Genomic DNA, 18,155 nt, shown 5'->3' with positions numbered 1-18,155 from the left:
TGAGACGATGTCTCTGTGGACCTTGGCCACTGACGGGCCCCTTATTCATCCTCCAGATGGTGCGTGAGTGAATATGGAGCAGGGGTGGAGTTAAATTTTCAGGGGGAAGCCGATAGACCCGGAGAAAGAATTGTCCCGATGTCAGTTTGTCCACCGCAAGTCCAAGGGCTGACCTGGGCGTGAACTTGAGTCTCCGTGGTGAGAAGCCGGCGACTATCCGTCTGAAATGTTGTATGGCCGGGCCCCTATGTGGATGGGGTAACAAACGCCAGTTCAAAAGGACATGCTCCGAGCGGGGTTGGAACCTGTGATTCGTGGTTCCAGTGCTGGCGCAGTACAGGAGCTTACTCGTCTTGGAGAGACTTCGAGGTCATTTTTACAACGACCATCAGATGAAGGCGATCACTCACTGTCTTTGCGAGTAATAGCGAAGTTGAATGATCCTCACGAACTTCGCCCATCAGACACTTTCTGAAGAATAAAATATGAGGCTGTGGATTACGATCCGTCAGGTCTGGTCGTTTTATGTTCGTAGCTGTTACCTTTACAGTTTTTCTAAAGGAGCATATTTTACTGTATTTCTGAGTTCAATTTACTTGCTTTTCTGTTAGATTATAAGACGTGATTTCGCTGCTGAATCTAGTTTGATGCTGTAATTTTAGTACCGGATAAGCATGTCCGTTTTTATGATGGCCACAGTTTTCCCATTTAATTTAGAGAACGCGGAAATATATGGGCAAGCGAAGGAAGACTTTTTCCTCGTACATTTATTTCTTATTTAGTGCCGGTAGGAGTTAGAAAATTACAAGCTATCAACTCGGAGTATTAATGTAGGTTATTCCACTTTAAGTAAAGTGCGCCTTAAAAGTGAGTAAATGGTTGCAGTATATCGTCCTAAAAGGGGTGAAGATGTTTATATTTTTGGATGTGATTAAGACTGCAAAGCTTCTAGCCGTGTTTTCTGGTGGATGGCATACACACTCAGCTCTCTCACCACTAGTCGGGGAGGTTTCTGTTGATTTGTTTTGCTACAGTTTGAGTTGTATTCATTTGTGTACGAGGCTCGTCCACAAAGTAAGTTTCCCTGGGGCCGTTTACAGAAATAAAACACAATTTCATGGAAATATTTATTGCAACAGATAGAGCAAGTGTCCAGCTATTTTTCAACATATTCGCCACCGGAATTGAGACATTTGTCATACCGTGGGACCAACTTTTGAACACCTGTGTCGTAGAAGTCTGCCGCCTGGGATTGGAACCACTGTGTGACAACCATCTCCGCCTCTCTGTCATTCTCAAAACGCTGACGCTGTCCGGACAGGAATTTCTTAAGGTGTAGGAAAAGATGGAAATCACTGGGAGCGAGGTCCGGGCTGTAGGGTGAATGATTAAACACCTCCCAGCTGAACTCCTGCAGGAGACTTGCTGTCCGTCGAGCCGTGTGCGGCCTAGCGTTATCACTGACCGCTCTTCACAGTCGGCGGGAGCTGGAATAAGAACCTCCATCTTCAACAGCTGCAACGATGCTACTGTGAGAACGCGGGAGGTGCCGTTAGTGCATGCGCCTTGCTACGTCATTGCTCTATCACGTACGCACAGTCGCTTCGCGCAATATAAGGTTTGCTAGCTGTGGGACGAGTGGGAAACTTACTTTGTGGACGCGCCTCGTACTTTGACGATGTTGTGACGCCACGCAGAAGACGATGGAGGGGGCAGTATGTGACCCCTCTCCCGGAAACATTCGTGTGTACCTACGAGTCTACAGGACGACACAGCCGGGAAGACCAACGTCGGCATCTTCATAAAGTCACAGATGTCTGTTCTGGTTTCCAGGTGTGGGGTCAAACACTTCTCTGCCGACAGTCGCATCGTCTGGCCAGGAACAACTTCTCCAGAATACAGCAAGAGACAACACTCGTGGGCCATCTGGACGTTCGGCCAACCTCCAGAATCCGTCTCTTATTAATAACATTCTTGGCGGCGCAGAAGGGCAGGTAGTGAGGGCTTCAGTTCTCTCGGAGAATGGGGATATCAGTGGCGCCACTTCAAGAGCAGTTTCGATGGAACGTCCGGGACTTCCGGCTGTGAACGCTTCCGTGAGGGGTGTGTTCGTCAAGAACGAGCCATTGGACAGCGGAGCCGAGAGCGGTGGGGCCTCCAGCTTAACAGGCAGCAATGGTAAGTAGAGCATGTAGAATTATATTATCAGTACAGGACGCGGTTATTTGGCACAAGACGGAAACATTCTTAAGAGAGAAAGATTTATTGTAAATCGCGTGCTTCCAAACCCTTTGACCCTTTTGGGGTGCTTCTCTCTGTAATTATCAATGTCAAAACTGTGTTTTCTTGTTCTTGTGTGTGGGTGTGCAACGTGGTCACTCTTAGAAAAGCAAGTTCCGAATTGGTGTCTGAGTTGAACGTTTGTTCGCCATGCTTGTTTCGTGCGTTGCAAACTTTATTATTTCGTTTCGTTTTGTTCTGTAAAAGGACAAAAGAAAAACAAGAAGAAGAAGAAGAAGAAAGAAATTAAAAGTCAATAAGAAGTACGGGAGGAGGAATGTGAAAAGTTTTCTTAATTGGCTCTGCCCACGGCAGGCGAAAGGGTGGGAAGATTATTATTTGAGAGGACTCGGTACAGTCTGGTTAGAAAGTTGGAGGTGATTAACGGTGCTTTGTGAGAGACGCCGCTAACATTCGTGGCTTCTCTGTGCCACTCATCGGCTAGCTCCACAACTTGGGACGGAGCACGTGACAATTTGAAAAGAACTCTGGTTAGAAAGTTGACTTCTATATTAACCCTTTTTAAAGTTAAATGGTTATTGTATGTACCATCTGCTTCAACAACCAGTAACCCTACATTTTGTGTTTATGTGTTCCGTATGATTGTCAATGTAAACAGGGATTATTTCCTTTAACAGCGTTTACCGATTCATGTTTGTGATGGTGAAATGTTCTCTTTGCGGTACGGACTGGATTATTAAACATTATTTAGACGAACTGCGGGTTTAAAGGGTTAAAACATTCGGCACTATTGCAATATTAGATAAATGCGTTGCGTAATGTGAGCTGGACTGAAAGGACTCGGTACTATGGAGTTGCGTCATGGAGGTTGCAGGCCTTGCTGATGAATGTATACTTTGTAATTGACTCTTTGATTAAAGCGATGTTTCTCTGTTTGCTGTTTCTGATAGACGTCCGAAGTACGTGACAGACCATTACGGTAATTTACATAAATTTAGATCTCGGGGGGGGGGGGGGGGGGGCTTGTAGCTTTGGTGCTTTAGTAAACCAACCAGCTGTGAGGTCGCAAGGCATATCCCGAAAACCGACAGTCTTAAGGGAAAGCTGATTTGGCATAAAATGCGTTTCATTTCTGTCTAGAATTTGTGATCTTGTGGCGTCGTTTTGGGGGAGATCACTAGGGATCGCAGAAACGTTAAACTGGTAACAGTTATTACCAGGTTATAGGTAATTTTAAATTCTATTATGCGGGTTTGTGTTTATACAAACAGAATTTGTCAGTAATATCTGAGTTTGCAAGTTTTGTTGACGTTTCGCATATGATTGTTTGACATTCTCGAAGGGTCTCCCCCCCTTCCCCCCTCTTAATTTTGGAGTTGGTTGTCTGGTGCCTCTGTTAGAGGTTGCACGTCGTAGAAACGGCAAGTAATTTATGCAGCCAGTTCACATTATGCAAACTTCTGACTTGGAACTGCAGTGGGCACGGCAGTTGAGGTATTTACTGCCTCATGCAGGCGACTGCACCAGCAGGCTGCGCTATTAGCGGGCATAATGTCGTGAACGAGCTGCTGAAACATGTTTTTTTAATTACAATCCCCAACGGACTAGAACAGAGGATGACAAATTTTTGTTTTTATTTGCCGCAGAGATTTCAGCTACAAAATATCCATCCTTCGGTGCAACTAGGCACTTGTTCCAAAGTAATCATTTGCCCATGACAGTTCTTGAAATCTGATAGTTGCTTATCTGGTCAATATATATATATATATATATATATATATATATATATATATATATACCAAGGTTCATTGCCATGTTTACAAACCGCCACTGGACCCTACCATGAGACTTTTGTATTCCTTTTACCCTGTCTGACATGTTTGTTATCCACCGATGCATGCTATATGATCCTCCATCTCTTCGACCTTGATTGTTTCTTGGGCGATCGCCCTGATGATGGAGGTCAGACTACAGGGTACTACAACCTAGAATAGAAGACGGCCATCTTCGGACTCACCGCCGTGAAAATCTCAAATCCTTGTCAGCAGATGTAGATAAGGGATCAGCCAGGATCTCTCTCTCTCTCCCTCCATCCCTCTCCCTCCCTCTCTCTCTCCTCCTGTCCAAATGCCAAAACAACAAGCGACGTTTTAAATTCAGAACTGTGTACACAGACATACAAAAGCACTTCACGAGTGGTGTAATTATGTCTCTGAACGGAGATCTGTCTGTCCTGGATGCTGCAGCTGCTGTATCACATCGACGTTAAACACTTAATGGTGTCGTTCTGTTTCGTTTTGTGTCTACATCTCTTGACACTTGAGACACGCCTTTAAATCTCGATGTAAGGCGGGGGGTGCGGGGGTGCAGGAACTCTTCTGTCACTGGAGTTTTGATAATTCTCCTGGACTATCAAAGCTACTTCTCCCGCTTCCTCATTTTATTCCCGTTTGTGTAATTTAGCTGAAGTGAATTTTGAAAACTTCTTCCTTGTATGTACTCCTTAGCTCTCCTTTCACTCAGCTGCTCGTCCTTGTTTCTGTCTAGAAAAGAACCTCCGCTTTGCCTAGACCATGAACGTGGTTTCTTGTGGCGGTTTATTGAGTTTTCTAAAGCTCATTGTCATTTATCGCCAACACGCGTCTGCGCGTGTCTCCTTGTATGGTATTATTTTTTAAGTCTCCTGCTGTCTTTAGTTGTCTGTATCAAAGAACAAACCAGGCAACTACACACCCAGAGTCTATAGAATACGTACTGAATTGTTCATGCATAAACTATCCAGCACTTATCCTACACAACTCTACGACTTACCCAGAATTTCTCCAGGACATTTTCAGAAATTCTGCATGACCTCTCCAACACCTCTCCAACACCACTCCAGGACATCCCCACGACCACTAGATGAACACGCTAGAAATCCTCCAGGACAATCTAACCCAACGCAAAACTAAACAACCTAACCTAACCTAACCTAACCTAACCTAACCTAACCTAACCTAACCTAACCTAACCTAACCTAACCTAACCTAACCCAACCCAACCCAACCCAACGTAAGACAATAAAATCCAACCTAATCCAACATAACTTATACCAATGAAACTTAAACGAATAATAAAAAAAACACCCGCATAAGATAAAAACCAACGCCCCTTTAGGAATTCCACATAACCTTCCAGGATTTCTCCAGCACTTTTCCATGACTATTTAAACTATCCAGGACTTATCCTATACCACTCTAGGACTTATACAGAATTTCTCCAGGACTTCTCAAGAACTTCTCCAGGATTTCTCCAGCACTTCTCCATGACCAATAAAATTCCGTATAAACTATCCAGGACTTATCCTACACCACTCTACGACTTATCCAGAAATTTTCCTGGATTTCTCCAGCACTTCTCCATGATGATTGAAATTCCGCAGGTCTTACCCAGGTCTTCTCCGACACTTCACTGCGACTTATCACTTTTTTTCACTCAAAGACAATTTAGAATAAGTTATTTGCCATAGCTATGATACACTTCCCTTGCTCATTATCATTATCAGAACAAAAAATAGCGCACAGAATTATTGAACACTCATTAACAATAACCACGAAACAGTTCGTGATACAGAAACCAGTCTAAAACACGTGGTACCGGGCAAAGGCGTTTACTATAAGCCGGCTTCGATACGCTGTCTACTTTTGACAGGCTAACCGCGCTGAAATCCTTGCCCCGTTCTGCTTCGCGCTCCTCGCCCGTGGACTTACTATCGGTTCAGCCGATTAGTGGATAATGACAACGTAAGGGGCAATATTAAAATAATGATATAGAGGAAATAAAGTGTTACAAATTATACAAACACAAAAAATATTTTTTTTCAATTTTTGAAGAATTATAGGGGGTTCTGCAGTTCTTATGGACCTGTCACTAAGAATCCCCTGAAGATGGAGGCGTCATTCTCGCCGCTGTGAGAACAGGAAATCTCACGCCCTTCCCATTATTATTATTATTATGATTATTGTTATTCAGTCTAGTCACGCTCTCTTTAACCCGACATTGTTCGTCCCGTACACATTGATTTTCCGCTTGATTGTTCACTGGCTCTCTGATAAAGCCTGCTATTCATCATAAGGTCCTAACACGAACCGGTACTGGATCTGAAAGTGTCTGATTATTCATCTTGTCTTCGTCCGCCGACAGCATTGCTGGGACAAAGCAAACATTTTTCAGAAACTTTGCACTGCACGAAAAAATGTAGAGTGGACGCTAGTTACATGGATCGTTCTTGCTGTAAGACGGACGGGGTGCATGGAGAGAAGAGTTTCTGTTGGAATATTAGGTTTTTATAGCCGAATTTCACCTTGGCGTGTTACAGACGACTTAGGTCTGCCCCCATGCTGCTGTGCCCTGCGGGCTGTGTGATGTTATATGGTCCGGAAACACGTAATATCGACTGGACCACGTAATTACTTTCGACACTTTTATTCCTGGACTGTGGATAATTGCAGGAATGTTTTAGGGAGGGATCATTTCGTGTTTTAACCTCTATAATAGTGGTATATACCCAGCGAATGGGTTAAGTGAATAAATGTGTAGCTAAAGGTTAAATAAATACAGGAAAAATTTCATTGGTTGAATTATTCTTTTTGCAGTCGATGGGGAATAAACTGGCTCATTAAATAAAAAAAAGTCATGTTTCATTTAATATTATCGGGTACGTAATTTCAGTGTATATGATGCGTGCCGCCACAGTGGTCTAGCTGTCAGAACGCCAGCCCTGTAATCCTGGGGTCTCGGGTTCGATTCCCGGCGGTGCCCGAATTTATAACTTGTGTTGGGCAAGGCCGTGGTCTAGGCAACACGGAGTTTTCCTCCGTGGCATCCCAACAATTACTACATTCACACACAGAAGAAGGCAATGGCAAACCACTTCTGGATCATTTGCCAAGAACGTATATGAACAGGTCCCAGTCCGAGAAAAGGATGGAAGGATCCTGTTCATACGGACCTGTCGTCAGACAGAACACTAAATAAATATAAATAAAATGATGCGTGCGTGCGTGTGTGGGTTTGTGATCTGTTGCTTCTTTATTTGTCCGTGTGTTTCTTACCTTCGTTATTTCACAATTATTCTTTATCTCTCATTCACTTCCTTGCTTTGTATTCTTTGCTTCTGAAGAGGTTCTTTGTTGATGTGAGAGAGGCCGAGGCAGTTGGCTTAGTATTAAGCCTGAGTGTCATCCTGGGCTGTTCACGTGCTTAAATTTTGAAGAGGCGAGAGTGTGTACGGTGTCTGAAACATCGGCCGTTGCAGTTTTACTCTCTTCGCATTCTAAAACCCCCGGCAGACTTAAAGGAAAGATGCTCTGATGTCGCGAGTTTGTGGAGACAACCAGAGAAGTATGAAAGCGGATTTTACGTTGGTGTGCCTTCGGCTGTGTGACAACTTCCGCGGGTAGTTCACATTGCTTATTAGAACGTTGTTAGGGGAAGGGTTTGATATGCAGGTTTTACGTAGCTTATAATAGTGTTCCGAAATCTCCTTTAATTCGCGGCACACCCTGATTTGTCAAAGACACACGACGGCACACCACGAAATTTCGCTCCCGAAAACAGAGCACAGAGATGTATGACCATACGTAGATATACTATATCGATAGTTTACTCCTTCCCCTGCAAGAATGGAGGAATATGAACACAAAACATAACATGTGTTGAATGTGACAATCGATCACGTACTTGGATGTGCATTACGAATTCTAATTACGAAAGATAAGATTTTTATTTTTTATAACTGTAAGGCGCGAATATTTGATTCTCCTTTGAAATTTGCTGGACACCGGGTGAGAAACTGTCCCGTAACACTAGTTTTATCACAAGGTAGTATATTTGCGTCATATTGCGAATTAGGTTAATATTTTAATATTTTCCGTCAAATCACAATTTTTAATAAGATAATAAAATATAAAATATTTAAAATATCATTTCACGTTCCGCATCGAATGATCGATTTACAAATTGGAACGTCTCTTACGACATGTTTCGGTTATATTTAAACCGTCCTCAGGTATAAATTAGATTGGTAAATTTAAAACTCGAGTTACAATCATTTACAATGTTATGCAGTTTATTGAAATGTTCTTATCAGATTACTCTTATATATTAGAACGAAGGCATTGTTTTTTATATGGCGTTCTAATATATAAGAGTAATCTGATAAGAACATTTCAATAAACATTGCATAACATTGTAAATGATTGTAATTCGAGTTTTAAATTTACCAATCAAATTTATACCTGAGGACGGTTAAATATAACCGAAACATGTCGTAAGAGACGTTCCAATTTGTAAATCGATCATTCGATGCGGGACGTGAAATGATATTTTAAATATTTTATATTTTATCTTATTAAAAATTGTGATTTGACGGAAAATATTAAAATATAGTTTTATCAAACTTTTGATCAGTGGACAGATTTTCATGAAACTTGGCACGGTGTTCCCATTTCATACCACGCCACTTCGCCACTGTTTCACTACCTACCGCAGTAGAGCAACATGACTTCACGAAATTTGTGTCTTGCTTTCATGTTATATGTAAAGAACTTTATGCACAGAAGTGGATGGATTGTGTAATTATTGGTTTATAGTTTTTGTTGGCCTCGCGATTGAGACTGGAGCATTTGAAGGGCATTAAACGTTGTGACGTCTTCCCCGAACTACTTATTTAGTTCTTACTCCAGAATTAAACGAAGTGCTGCACCACGCTACGGGAGACTGCCCTTCAAGCTGTCGGTATTATGTCGTGAAATATAGTTTACTGCCATCAGGACGCTTTATATCTGAAATACGCCCCAGGTCGTCTGAGGTTCAGGGCGTTTTCAGTTTTGTGGTTCAATTACTAGACGTCGATGTTCAGTGATTTTCAGGGTTCAAATATCGTCGCAGAGATCGGCTATCCAGACAGAGGCTTTTCTTTGTTTTACTCAGATATTCCCTGCAGATACTATGATAGCACGGCCATCATTCATATAACACTGCACAGTTGAACGCAACGAAGTATGTTCAGTTGAAACTACAATTAAATTTAAAAAAAAAAAAACTGGTTCAGCCGGCCTTCCTGAATTATAGTTATGTGACGCCTGCAGAAATGTGGGTATACTGCATTCCACACACAGCTACAGAAGAAGTTGCTGCGGATGCAAGGCGCTAGCATACATGATTACACACGCTAAAGTCCGTTTATCGTATGTCATTGTACGAGGCGCGTCCACAAAGTAAGTTTCCCACTCGTCCCACAGCTAGCAAACCTTATATTGCGCGAAGCGACTGTGCGTACGTGATAGAGCAATGACGTAGCAAGGCGCATGCCTAACGGCACTTCCCGCGTTCTCACAGTAGCATCGTTGCAGCTGTTGAAGATGGAGGTTCTTATTCCAGCTCCCGCCGACTGTGAAGAGCGGTCAGTGATAACGCTAGGCCGCACACGGCTCGACGGACAGCAAGTCTCCTGCAGGAGTTCAGCTGGGAGGTGTTTAATCATCCACCCTACAGCCCGGACCTCGCTCCCAGTGATTTTCATCTTTTCCTACACCTTAAGAAATTCCTGTCCGGACAGCGTCAGCGTTTTGAGAATGACAGAGAGGCGGAGATGGTTGTCACACAGTGGTTCCAATCCCAGGCGGCAGACTTCTACGACACAGGTGTTCAAAAGTTGGTCCCACGGTATGACAAATGTCTCAATTCCGGTGGCGAATATGTTGAAAAATAGCTGGACACTTGCTCTATCTGTTGCAATAAATATTTCCATGAAATTGTGTTTTATTTCTGTAAACGGCCCCAGGGAAACTTACTTTGTGGACGAGCCTCGTATTAGCCAAAGTGTAAGCGCACAGATCAAATTTTGCCTTGAATTTTACGGCTTTGCAAATTTTAAACTTTATAACGTATTATTAGATTTATTCTGTGGAAATTCAGATTGTAACGTCACGCTGTATGGAGGGAATAGCGTCGTACATTAAAATTCATTCGAATTGCTGCTAAAAGCTGACCGAAGCTATGAGCAAAATTCTCAATACTAGTTCCGTAGCGACAACACATGCTGTAAGTTTGCTGCATGTTCTAGTCTCGACTCTACAAGATTGTGAGCGCGTATGGTTTGGTATAGCACATTGTTTTCAGCATTGTTTATTTATGTTTTAAACAGTTATATTTATAAGATGGTAAAGTTGCGTCATATTGTGATATAATAAGTATATATTAAATCTTGTCCGTCTAATCTAATCTGATAAAAATGTACGCTGGCATAATGTATGAAAAATTGTATTTGAATTATTTATCGTTTTGAAGCTTTATATAATTATATACACCTGAGGATGGTTCTTTTAGGAACTGAAACATGTCGTGAAACATGAAAAATTATGGTCTAATGTAAATCGAATATTTCGATAAAGAACATCATTTAATATTTTAAATGTTAATTATTGTAATATTTTAATATTTAATAAGAATTTATTGTGATTAGACGTACAAGATTTAATATATACAGTTATATTTATGTTATGATATAATTTGGTGTCTGTGCTTCGTTCCCGATACACTTTGTCAGCAAAATGTTAATTTTGTTTTGAAGTTTATGCTAGCCGAGGCCACTTGAAAGAGGTTTCTAATTTTCCATTATCACAGTCCTCACTCATAGTACATGATGGGACAAAGTTAATATTTAAAAGTATTTGAAATTTAACTTCGTCTTGGGAATGGGTCTAGTGTCGGGCTTCTGTGTTTGCAGTTTGTAAACTTTAGTATACTGCGTTCCAGCGTTTTTGGCCGCTGAACTTTGTGAATTGGAACCTAGGAGCGAGTCACCTACCAGAAGTTTGCTGGAAAGGATGGCAGCAGGCCGCGTACAGTACACTACAAATAAAATATCACCACGGTATGTAATACTGGAAAGTCGATTACACTACACTACAAATCACTAGAAAATTAAAACTGCAGCGAATATTAGATAATTTTGTCTTCTTCACAACTTTCGGTCCTCTCCCAATTCTTCCACTCCTCGCAGACCATCGCTTTCTGACATATCACTCCATTATCTTAAATTGTAAAACGTTGAATAGCGTCTCCGATTATGCCTGATCAATCACATAATATCTGTGCTTTGACTTATTTAATTTGATTAAATCGTACAGCTGTCACAAAATGGAATGTTTATTTCCAATAGCCAGGCTTTCATTTCGTTCTTCTTTGATTAAGAAATCGGTGGTTTGTCTGTCTTGAGTGTTGTGAAAGGAGATTGCAACGAACAGGTGTAATGTTGCTAACCCGGCACAGTCACAAGACAATACCAGGCTTCCACACTTCTGCACTGACACAGACTGTACTGACCGACGGAAACTCCTCCGTTCATTGAGTGGTCCGCATACTGGGCTCTCCCTACAAGGTCAGCGGCCATAATCGGTGGATCCAGTTCTAGCACAATATGAATCTTAGTCCTGCAGTTTAATGACTTCATGACCGTCTTAATATTACATTCCAGTTCTTTGAAAAGACGTTGATCACAACTGGAAATATGGTTGTTGTGAATACAGAGTCATTTCATATTGATTTACAGATGTGGATTATACGTCGTAAATCATATGCCAGATATTAGCTAGGAGCAGGTCTACATTGCATGTCAACACGCTGGGTACCGTAATTGTAGACATGCTAGAAAACTGTGCCCATTACCTTACGAATGAAATCGCCTGCCAGCCACAGAAAGTCGTCTAAATTCGGTTGCAGATCTATGAATAGCAATCGCCATTCAGTAGTTGGCATATTGGGTTGTAAGAAATAGTTTATGTGCCAAATATACAGTGAAATTTGCCTTCAAATGCATAGGAAGTACATTATATCAGAGTCTCTTAAAGGCCCCCCTTTTTTCAAAGTATTAATTGTCCGCGTAGTTTCTCTATAGACACATCCACAGAACAGTGCGTTGATTCTATTTTATTTTTTAGGGTTAACGCATCTGTTATTAGCAGGGGATGCATAGAGTGTAAGGATCTGTTCCAACCTCCCTGAATTCTTGGGCTCGGGTTTCCCGACCAAAATTTTCTGCATGCCCAGACCATGTAATTCTTTATTTCATCGCTTAACTCTCGAGATCTCATCTTGCACACCACAAACACGAGGTCCTCAAGGCGGCGAACATGAAGATGACTGCCTTCTGGGGTGTTGCGCCGTGTAGTCTTTTAGAAGTTTACAGACATTTCAGGGGTACTTCGTAGGTTACACGGAGCAACATCCAAGGACACAGGCTCTACTTCTCTCCCCTATCTCTCTTTATCAGTTCTTCTACTGCCCTCCACACCTGACATTAATTGGACAGTATTAATAAGATACTTTCTTAATGTATCTTAAAGAGGTGTGGATGGAAGTGTCTCACGTAAGGAAATCGTTGTAACCGCTATGGTTCATGTATGACAAATAAAGCGGTCAGCACGTTTCATATGTATCAATATGGCAGTCGTCAATGCGGTCATGTTTTTGAATGGTTTCTTATCATGCGTTCTTTGCACGAAGTGCGTAGGGAGAACGCATTATGGACTGGTTATGTCTGTCTGTCCGTACACTGGATTATACTCGAGAACCGCTGGACGGATTTGGATGAAATTTGATGTGGAGATTGTGCTATTGTGTACTTCTGAATATCCTACGAGCTGTGACAATGATGGAAAAATTCGTAAGGTAGACATTAAGGTGCTGCGATCCGGTGCTCGAATTGGAACTATCGAACAAGACGGCTTTAATACCTCTAAATGCACTCTGCAAAGGACGCACGAGGATATTTCCGAGCTTGTTTGTAAGCGGCTTGCGCACGCGAACATCACGTTCCCATTGGGGCTGAAAGGTGGCCCTTCAATTCTCCGTGAGCCATTTCGTGCTGGGGGGGGGGGGGGGGGGCAAATCTTCCCGCACTACAAATTAAATTGTGGCTTCTGTGCCAGAATTGAAAATACTAGCACTGAGACGCCTATAGTTCTTGAACTTCACAGATGATGTCTCTGCTGTCTAAAAGAGTGTTAGTCTTTGTTTATTTGGGAAGCAGATAGTAATTTTTAATTAAAGTGATGGAGTGAGATGGCAGCGTGTTCCGTGATTAGCTTGTACCTTCGAGTGTAAATGTTTCTGTCTGTACAGAATGACCCATTAAGTTACGGTTTGGTTGCATAATTCTATTAAGGATTTTCGAAACCGCGTATTTTCACTATTTTTAAGTTGTCAGTCGCAGGTTGAGACGTTAAAGCTACCGCCACTTTTGTAAATTGTAACGCCTAATAGAACATTTTGTATTTAATTATAAATATATCGTAGTATTAAATTTCACGTATCTGGTTTCTAAGAAACATCATCTGGTCATATTAAGTCGGAACAGTAAAAAACAAATTTCTCACATTCGCCATATTACTGTACTTTTTGTGCAAAAATCTTTATTCTTTCTAAATATCCCTCGTTGCATATTTCAGTACCCCATCGTCGGTCATGCTGCCTTGTTGATATTATTGTTGGCAAAATTGTACATTTGTAATTCTTTGTAGCGTCGTCATACGAACTGAGGCGTTTGGAAAAGTGGTTGTCTTAAGTTATTTCAATGTCTTCTTGCTGATTTTCCGTGAGCTTCATTCCGTTACATGTGAATATGAATAAGTTATGAGTTTTGCGAAGTCCAAACAAATAGTGCTCTCACTTACGATTATATGGAAGAAATTAGGAAATCGGTATGATTATTTCCTAATGAGTTAATTTATTGTTATTTTTACACACACTAAAGCCTAAAGAGTAGCTATAATTTTGCGTCGTGACTGATTTTTGACAGGTGTAACTAGACCATCATGCAGTGTGATTGGCTTAATGGCTGTATTTGTGTACATTTGGTACTTACGGTAGCCCTCATGAAGCTAGTCCTTTGGCATTTGATCCTGGAGCTCAGTTGTCAGCACGCTATACGCTGAGGCTGCATTGAAAACGGGCTCAGCGTGCACTGACAGACCAACTGTGGGCTCCTTGCTTTGATTAATTCGTTACAAAGCGAAAACGTAACAGGCATGTGTGCTTGCGAGCGCTGCCATTGGGTTCGAGTCCCACTCTGTACTTTTCTGTGTCGTGCTGTCCTGCTGTGTAGGTAACAGGCCGTGCGACGGCCTTGGCCTTGTCCTTGTCCAAGGACTCCTAGCAAAGGGTTTGAAAAGCTAGCAGAATAATTCTTCAAAAACGCCAGTTCTCGTAGGGGTGTGGTTTTAATGATTTGTCGAGGAATGTCGGGCCGTCGAGTGACACTGTTGACACATTTTAGTAGGTGTAACGAAAATATATCGAGTGGCTCTTGAATAGTTACATGCGAACATGGCGAAGCTGCGAGGCGCGGTTGTGAAAGTTCGTTGCCAACGAGACTGCAGATTTTCGTGACAAGAAGATCATTTTTTGGAATCGGTAAGCGTCATGAATATGTCTGGGGAAGTGGAGGTGTAACTCGGGTCATTCTTACTCTCGACCGTCTCTCCTACCCGCTGGACAGGGCGCCGCATTCGAGCTGGCGGCTGCGGGGAGGAGGAAGGTTTGTCCCGGTAGCCCAGCCCGTCGACCAATGACGATACTGGCAAGAAGACGACGTACCAGGACTCGTGTGACAGTTGTTCTGACACACGAAGAAGTGGAACAGTGAACAGCGACCACCATGTTCTCCACGCTCATACCTGGTTTCATTAACATTTTCAAAAATGACGAAATTTTCTCCGGATCTGTCGAGTCATCCGAGGGCTGGAACGTAAGAAATGAAGGAAAGGGGATCAGGCCTTCTCACAGGGCAGTGTGATTGCATTTCATGTGTCAGCATTTGGTATGCTGTTATGAAATAACCTCCAATGGCGTAACCATATCAGTACACGCCGTTAAAGGTGCGCATTCTGTTTACGGTAAAGTAATATTTGTATGAATTAAGTCTGCCTTTGCAAGGGAAATTAATTTAATCTTCGTCCTTTTTCTCGTTTCTCCGCGAAAAAATAAACTTCGGCACTTAAATTAAAAGTTTTCTTACACACACACACACACACACACACACAAGCCTTACCGACCAGCACGAATTATCGCTGCACAGAGAGTAGTTGAAAATTATTTATAGCTCGAACTTTTTTGGTAAATTCTTGAAGTCAGTAAGTAGCAGGAAAGGGTGAGGCGGAATTAACAAGAAGAGGTAACAGCCCGTACCAGGCCAAGAATTTACTTAATTCGCAGTCGTATTGACATCTCAAGTTTTCTCATTTTTATTATCTTTATTTTGTGTTCTACGTTTTTGCTCTGTTCTCTTTTTATTCTCTGCTTTGAGGAGTTTTTATACCTCCCAGCGGCAGTACTCTTTCTGTGAGAAATGCTGATCAGAATTAGGTATTTAGTAACACGGGGACTCTGATATCATTCTCACAATGAGCCGCGATTATTTCCCTAAACAGCTGAAACCATTTGATCTTCGTAATGGTGGAGTGTTGCGTTTTCTCTGCGGTACGGACTGAATTCTTAAGTTTCATTTGAAAGAGCTTCGGCTCCAAAGGTTAATTAGCGTTTTAGTCGTATTATTTCCTTAAACAAGGTTAACCATCTGATCTTTGTAATGGTGAAGTGTAGTGTTTTCTTCGCGGTACGGCCCGAATTCTTAAGTTTCATTTGAAAGAGCTTCGGCTCCAAAGGTTAATTAGCGTTTTAGTCGTATTATTTCCTTAAACAAGGTTAACCAGTTGATCTTCGTAATGGTGGAGTGTTGCGTTTTCTTTGCGGTACGGACTGAATTCTTAAATAATATTTACGCGAGCTTCTGGTTCAAGGGGTTACATCGTTAATTAATCTGTTTTTATGTACTGACAGTGTTGTGATGTCAAGTCAACACTTTGACATTTTTATTTCGAAATTTTTCGTTTTAAATAATATAGAGGTTTATGGGCTATGTAGAATCGAATTTTACAGAACGGTGTTTCGGATGGCGTGGTTGATACAGTTCTCGCGTTACGGCAGGCCTTAGTCCACCGGAATTGGAAAAAGTCACGAAAAGCGGTCTCAGACGAAATTACAGTTTTGAGTGCTCTTAACTTGAGTCATTTCGTTTGGTGGCCACTTGTCGCAACGGTTTTGTCTTTCTGCCTCGTAGTTCATATTGTCGCGTCGTTCCACTGTCCAGATTTTGTTGACACAGAGGAGAGACGGAATTGCTGGTGCGTTATATAGGTTTTGTCTTGAGGTTTTCACAGCGGTGAGTATGAAGATTTCTGTCTTCTGGGTTGTTGCGCTGATGATGGAGGCAGTATGACCTCTGAAAAGTTGGTAAACATCGACCAGACTACACAGCGCAACAACCCAGAAGACAGAAATCTTTAATTTTAACTGCATTGTTCTTCGAAGTATTACAAGGCTGGCGGCTGCAATAAAGAACCAAGTTTAACGATTAAAGCTAAGCCAATACCCGGTCCGTTGTGTGGATCGGAGTCTTGTAGTTTTAGTATACTCGTTTGATTTTTATTGTGGTCTGATACATAATTTTCTCTTTTTTTTCCAGGTGAGTTGGAATTTTTGCTTTCATTCAGACGATAATTTCTGCTGTCCCATAACGTAAGTTCAATTCGTGATAAATTTATAAGCGCTTCCAGTAACCAAAGGTTTATGAACGAACTTCAGAACTGTGTTTTTTTCATGTTCTGTGCCCCTTTCATAGCTCTGTTTATTGTTTTAGACCAGTTGTAATTATAAAAACGATTTTAGCATCCGAAAATAGAAGAATTTTAACCGTTTGAAGGATGGAACTTATTTAAATAATATTAAAAAGTTCATTCCGTACCTCAAAGAAAACTCAACCCGCCCACATTGCTAAGATTAGCTGTTAACGTTGTTTAATGAAGTCACTACGCGTGCCATTATTTTTGTGGAATTAATAATGGTGTAGAGCTCAGACTGTATAGCATCGAATGAGAGAATGGTAGTGAATTGCAAAGGATGTGGAAGGAAGCGGTCGTGGCCCAATTTAAGGTACTATCACGGCAGTTTCCTGGAGGAACTGAGGAAAACGACGAACACCCCAGTCAGGATAGTTGGTCTCCGGGCCGTGATTTGAACCTAGAACCTCCCGAATACGAAGCAGGAATGTTAAGCATCGCCATTGTAAGATACGTTATGAATGTGAATTTGGATTTGTGGTTAGGTCTGTGTAGAAATAAGTGAAATGTCCTGCGTAGATAATGACCCCTGCCCGGTTTTCTCCAATGTCTCTCTCGGCCTTGGCTCTTGGAGGTCGCCTTTGGCGTCCGGGCACTTTATTCACTTGGTCCTGCAGGACTTGAGTAGGCTGTGTCCTTCTCCTTCTGAATCTCAATGTTGAATCCTCGCTTCTGCGTCTGCTTCTCCATTTGTTATGGAAATCAGTTTGTGGCAAGTTGGAAAGATTAAAGGGGAAAACAGCGGCATCTCGAGTTTAGAACAGAAGGAGACAGATAGGAGAGGAAAAAACGGAAGTATGCAGAGCAGGAGGTTGTGAGGAATACGTGGCGGAGGAAAGAATGAGAAAAAAACTGGGCGTGTGGCTCTTACAGTTCGTCTAATTAAGCCGCGCTTGGTTAAGACCGGCCACTGCAAAGAAACTTCGTCCCAGGTTGTGACGCCGCGCAGCCCTGTGGGTCGCTGCAGACGTATCGGGGGAACATACTGACCGTTCGGAAAGACGTGATGCCCGGGTGACACCCATCCATCCGTCCAACCGCCCACATCAACGGTAACCCAAGAGACATACAATCTGAACTCTCGTCTTCGTGAAAGTCATGTCAGTTTGCCCCTTCGTTTTCACATTAACACCGTTCTGACATTGTCGTTCCGGGCAGTGGCGTAACGAAGGAGGGCTACCAGGAGTTGACCCC

At 42.2% G+C, this 18,155-nt stretch overlaps 1 protein-coding gene across 6 annotated transcripts in view; it reads left to right on the top strand.

Moving 5' to 3' along the window:
- Nucleotides 1–18,155, top strand: part of Camta (Calmodulin-binding transcription activator) — a 158,589-nt gene that overhangs the window by 29,532 nt on the left and 110,902 nt on the right. For all 6 annotated transcript variants that reach the window (XM_087356193.1, XM_087356194.1, XM_087356195.1 and 3 more), the window contains one exon: nt 1,834–2,178. In XM_087356193.1, the coding sequence (XP_087212319.1) occupies nt 1,834–2,178 (345 nt within the window). The remainder of the gene's footprint in view (nt 1–1,833; nt 2,179–18,155) is intronic.

This window comes from Zootermopsis nevadensis, unplaced genomic scaffold, assembly GCF_977971745.1.
Source record: "Zootermopsis nevadensis isolate Lab colony 2312 unplaced genomic scaffold, Znev_1.0 Znev_ptg000002l, whole genome shotgun sequence".
NCBI classification, from domain to species: domain Eukaryota; kingdom Metazoa; phylum Arthropoda; class Insecta; order Blattodea; family Termopsidae; genus Zootermopsis; species Zootermopsis nevadensis.
This window is presented reverse-complemented; position numbering and strand designations above follow the sequence as displayed.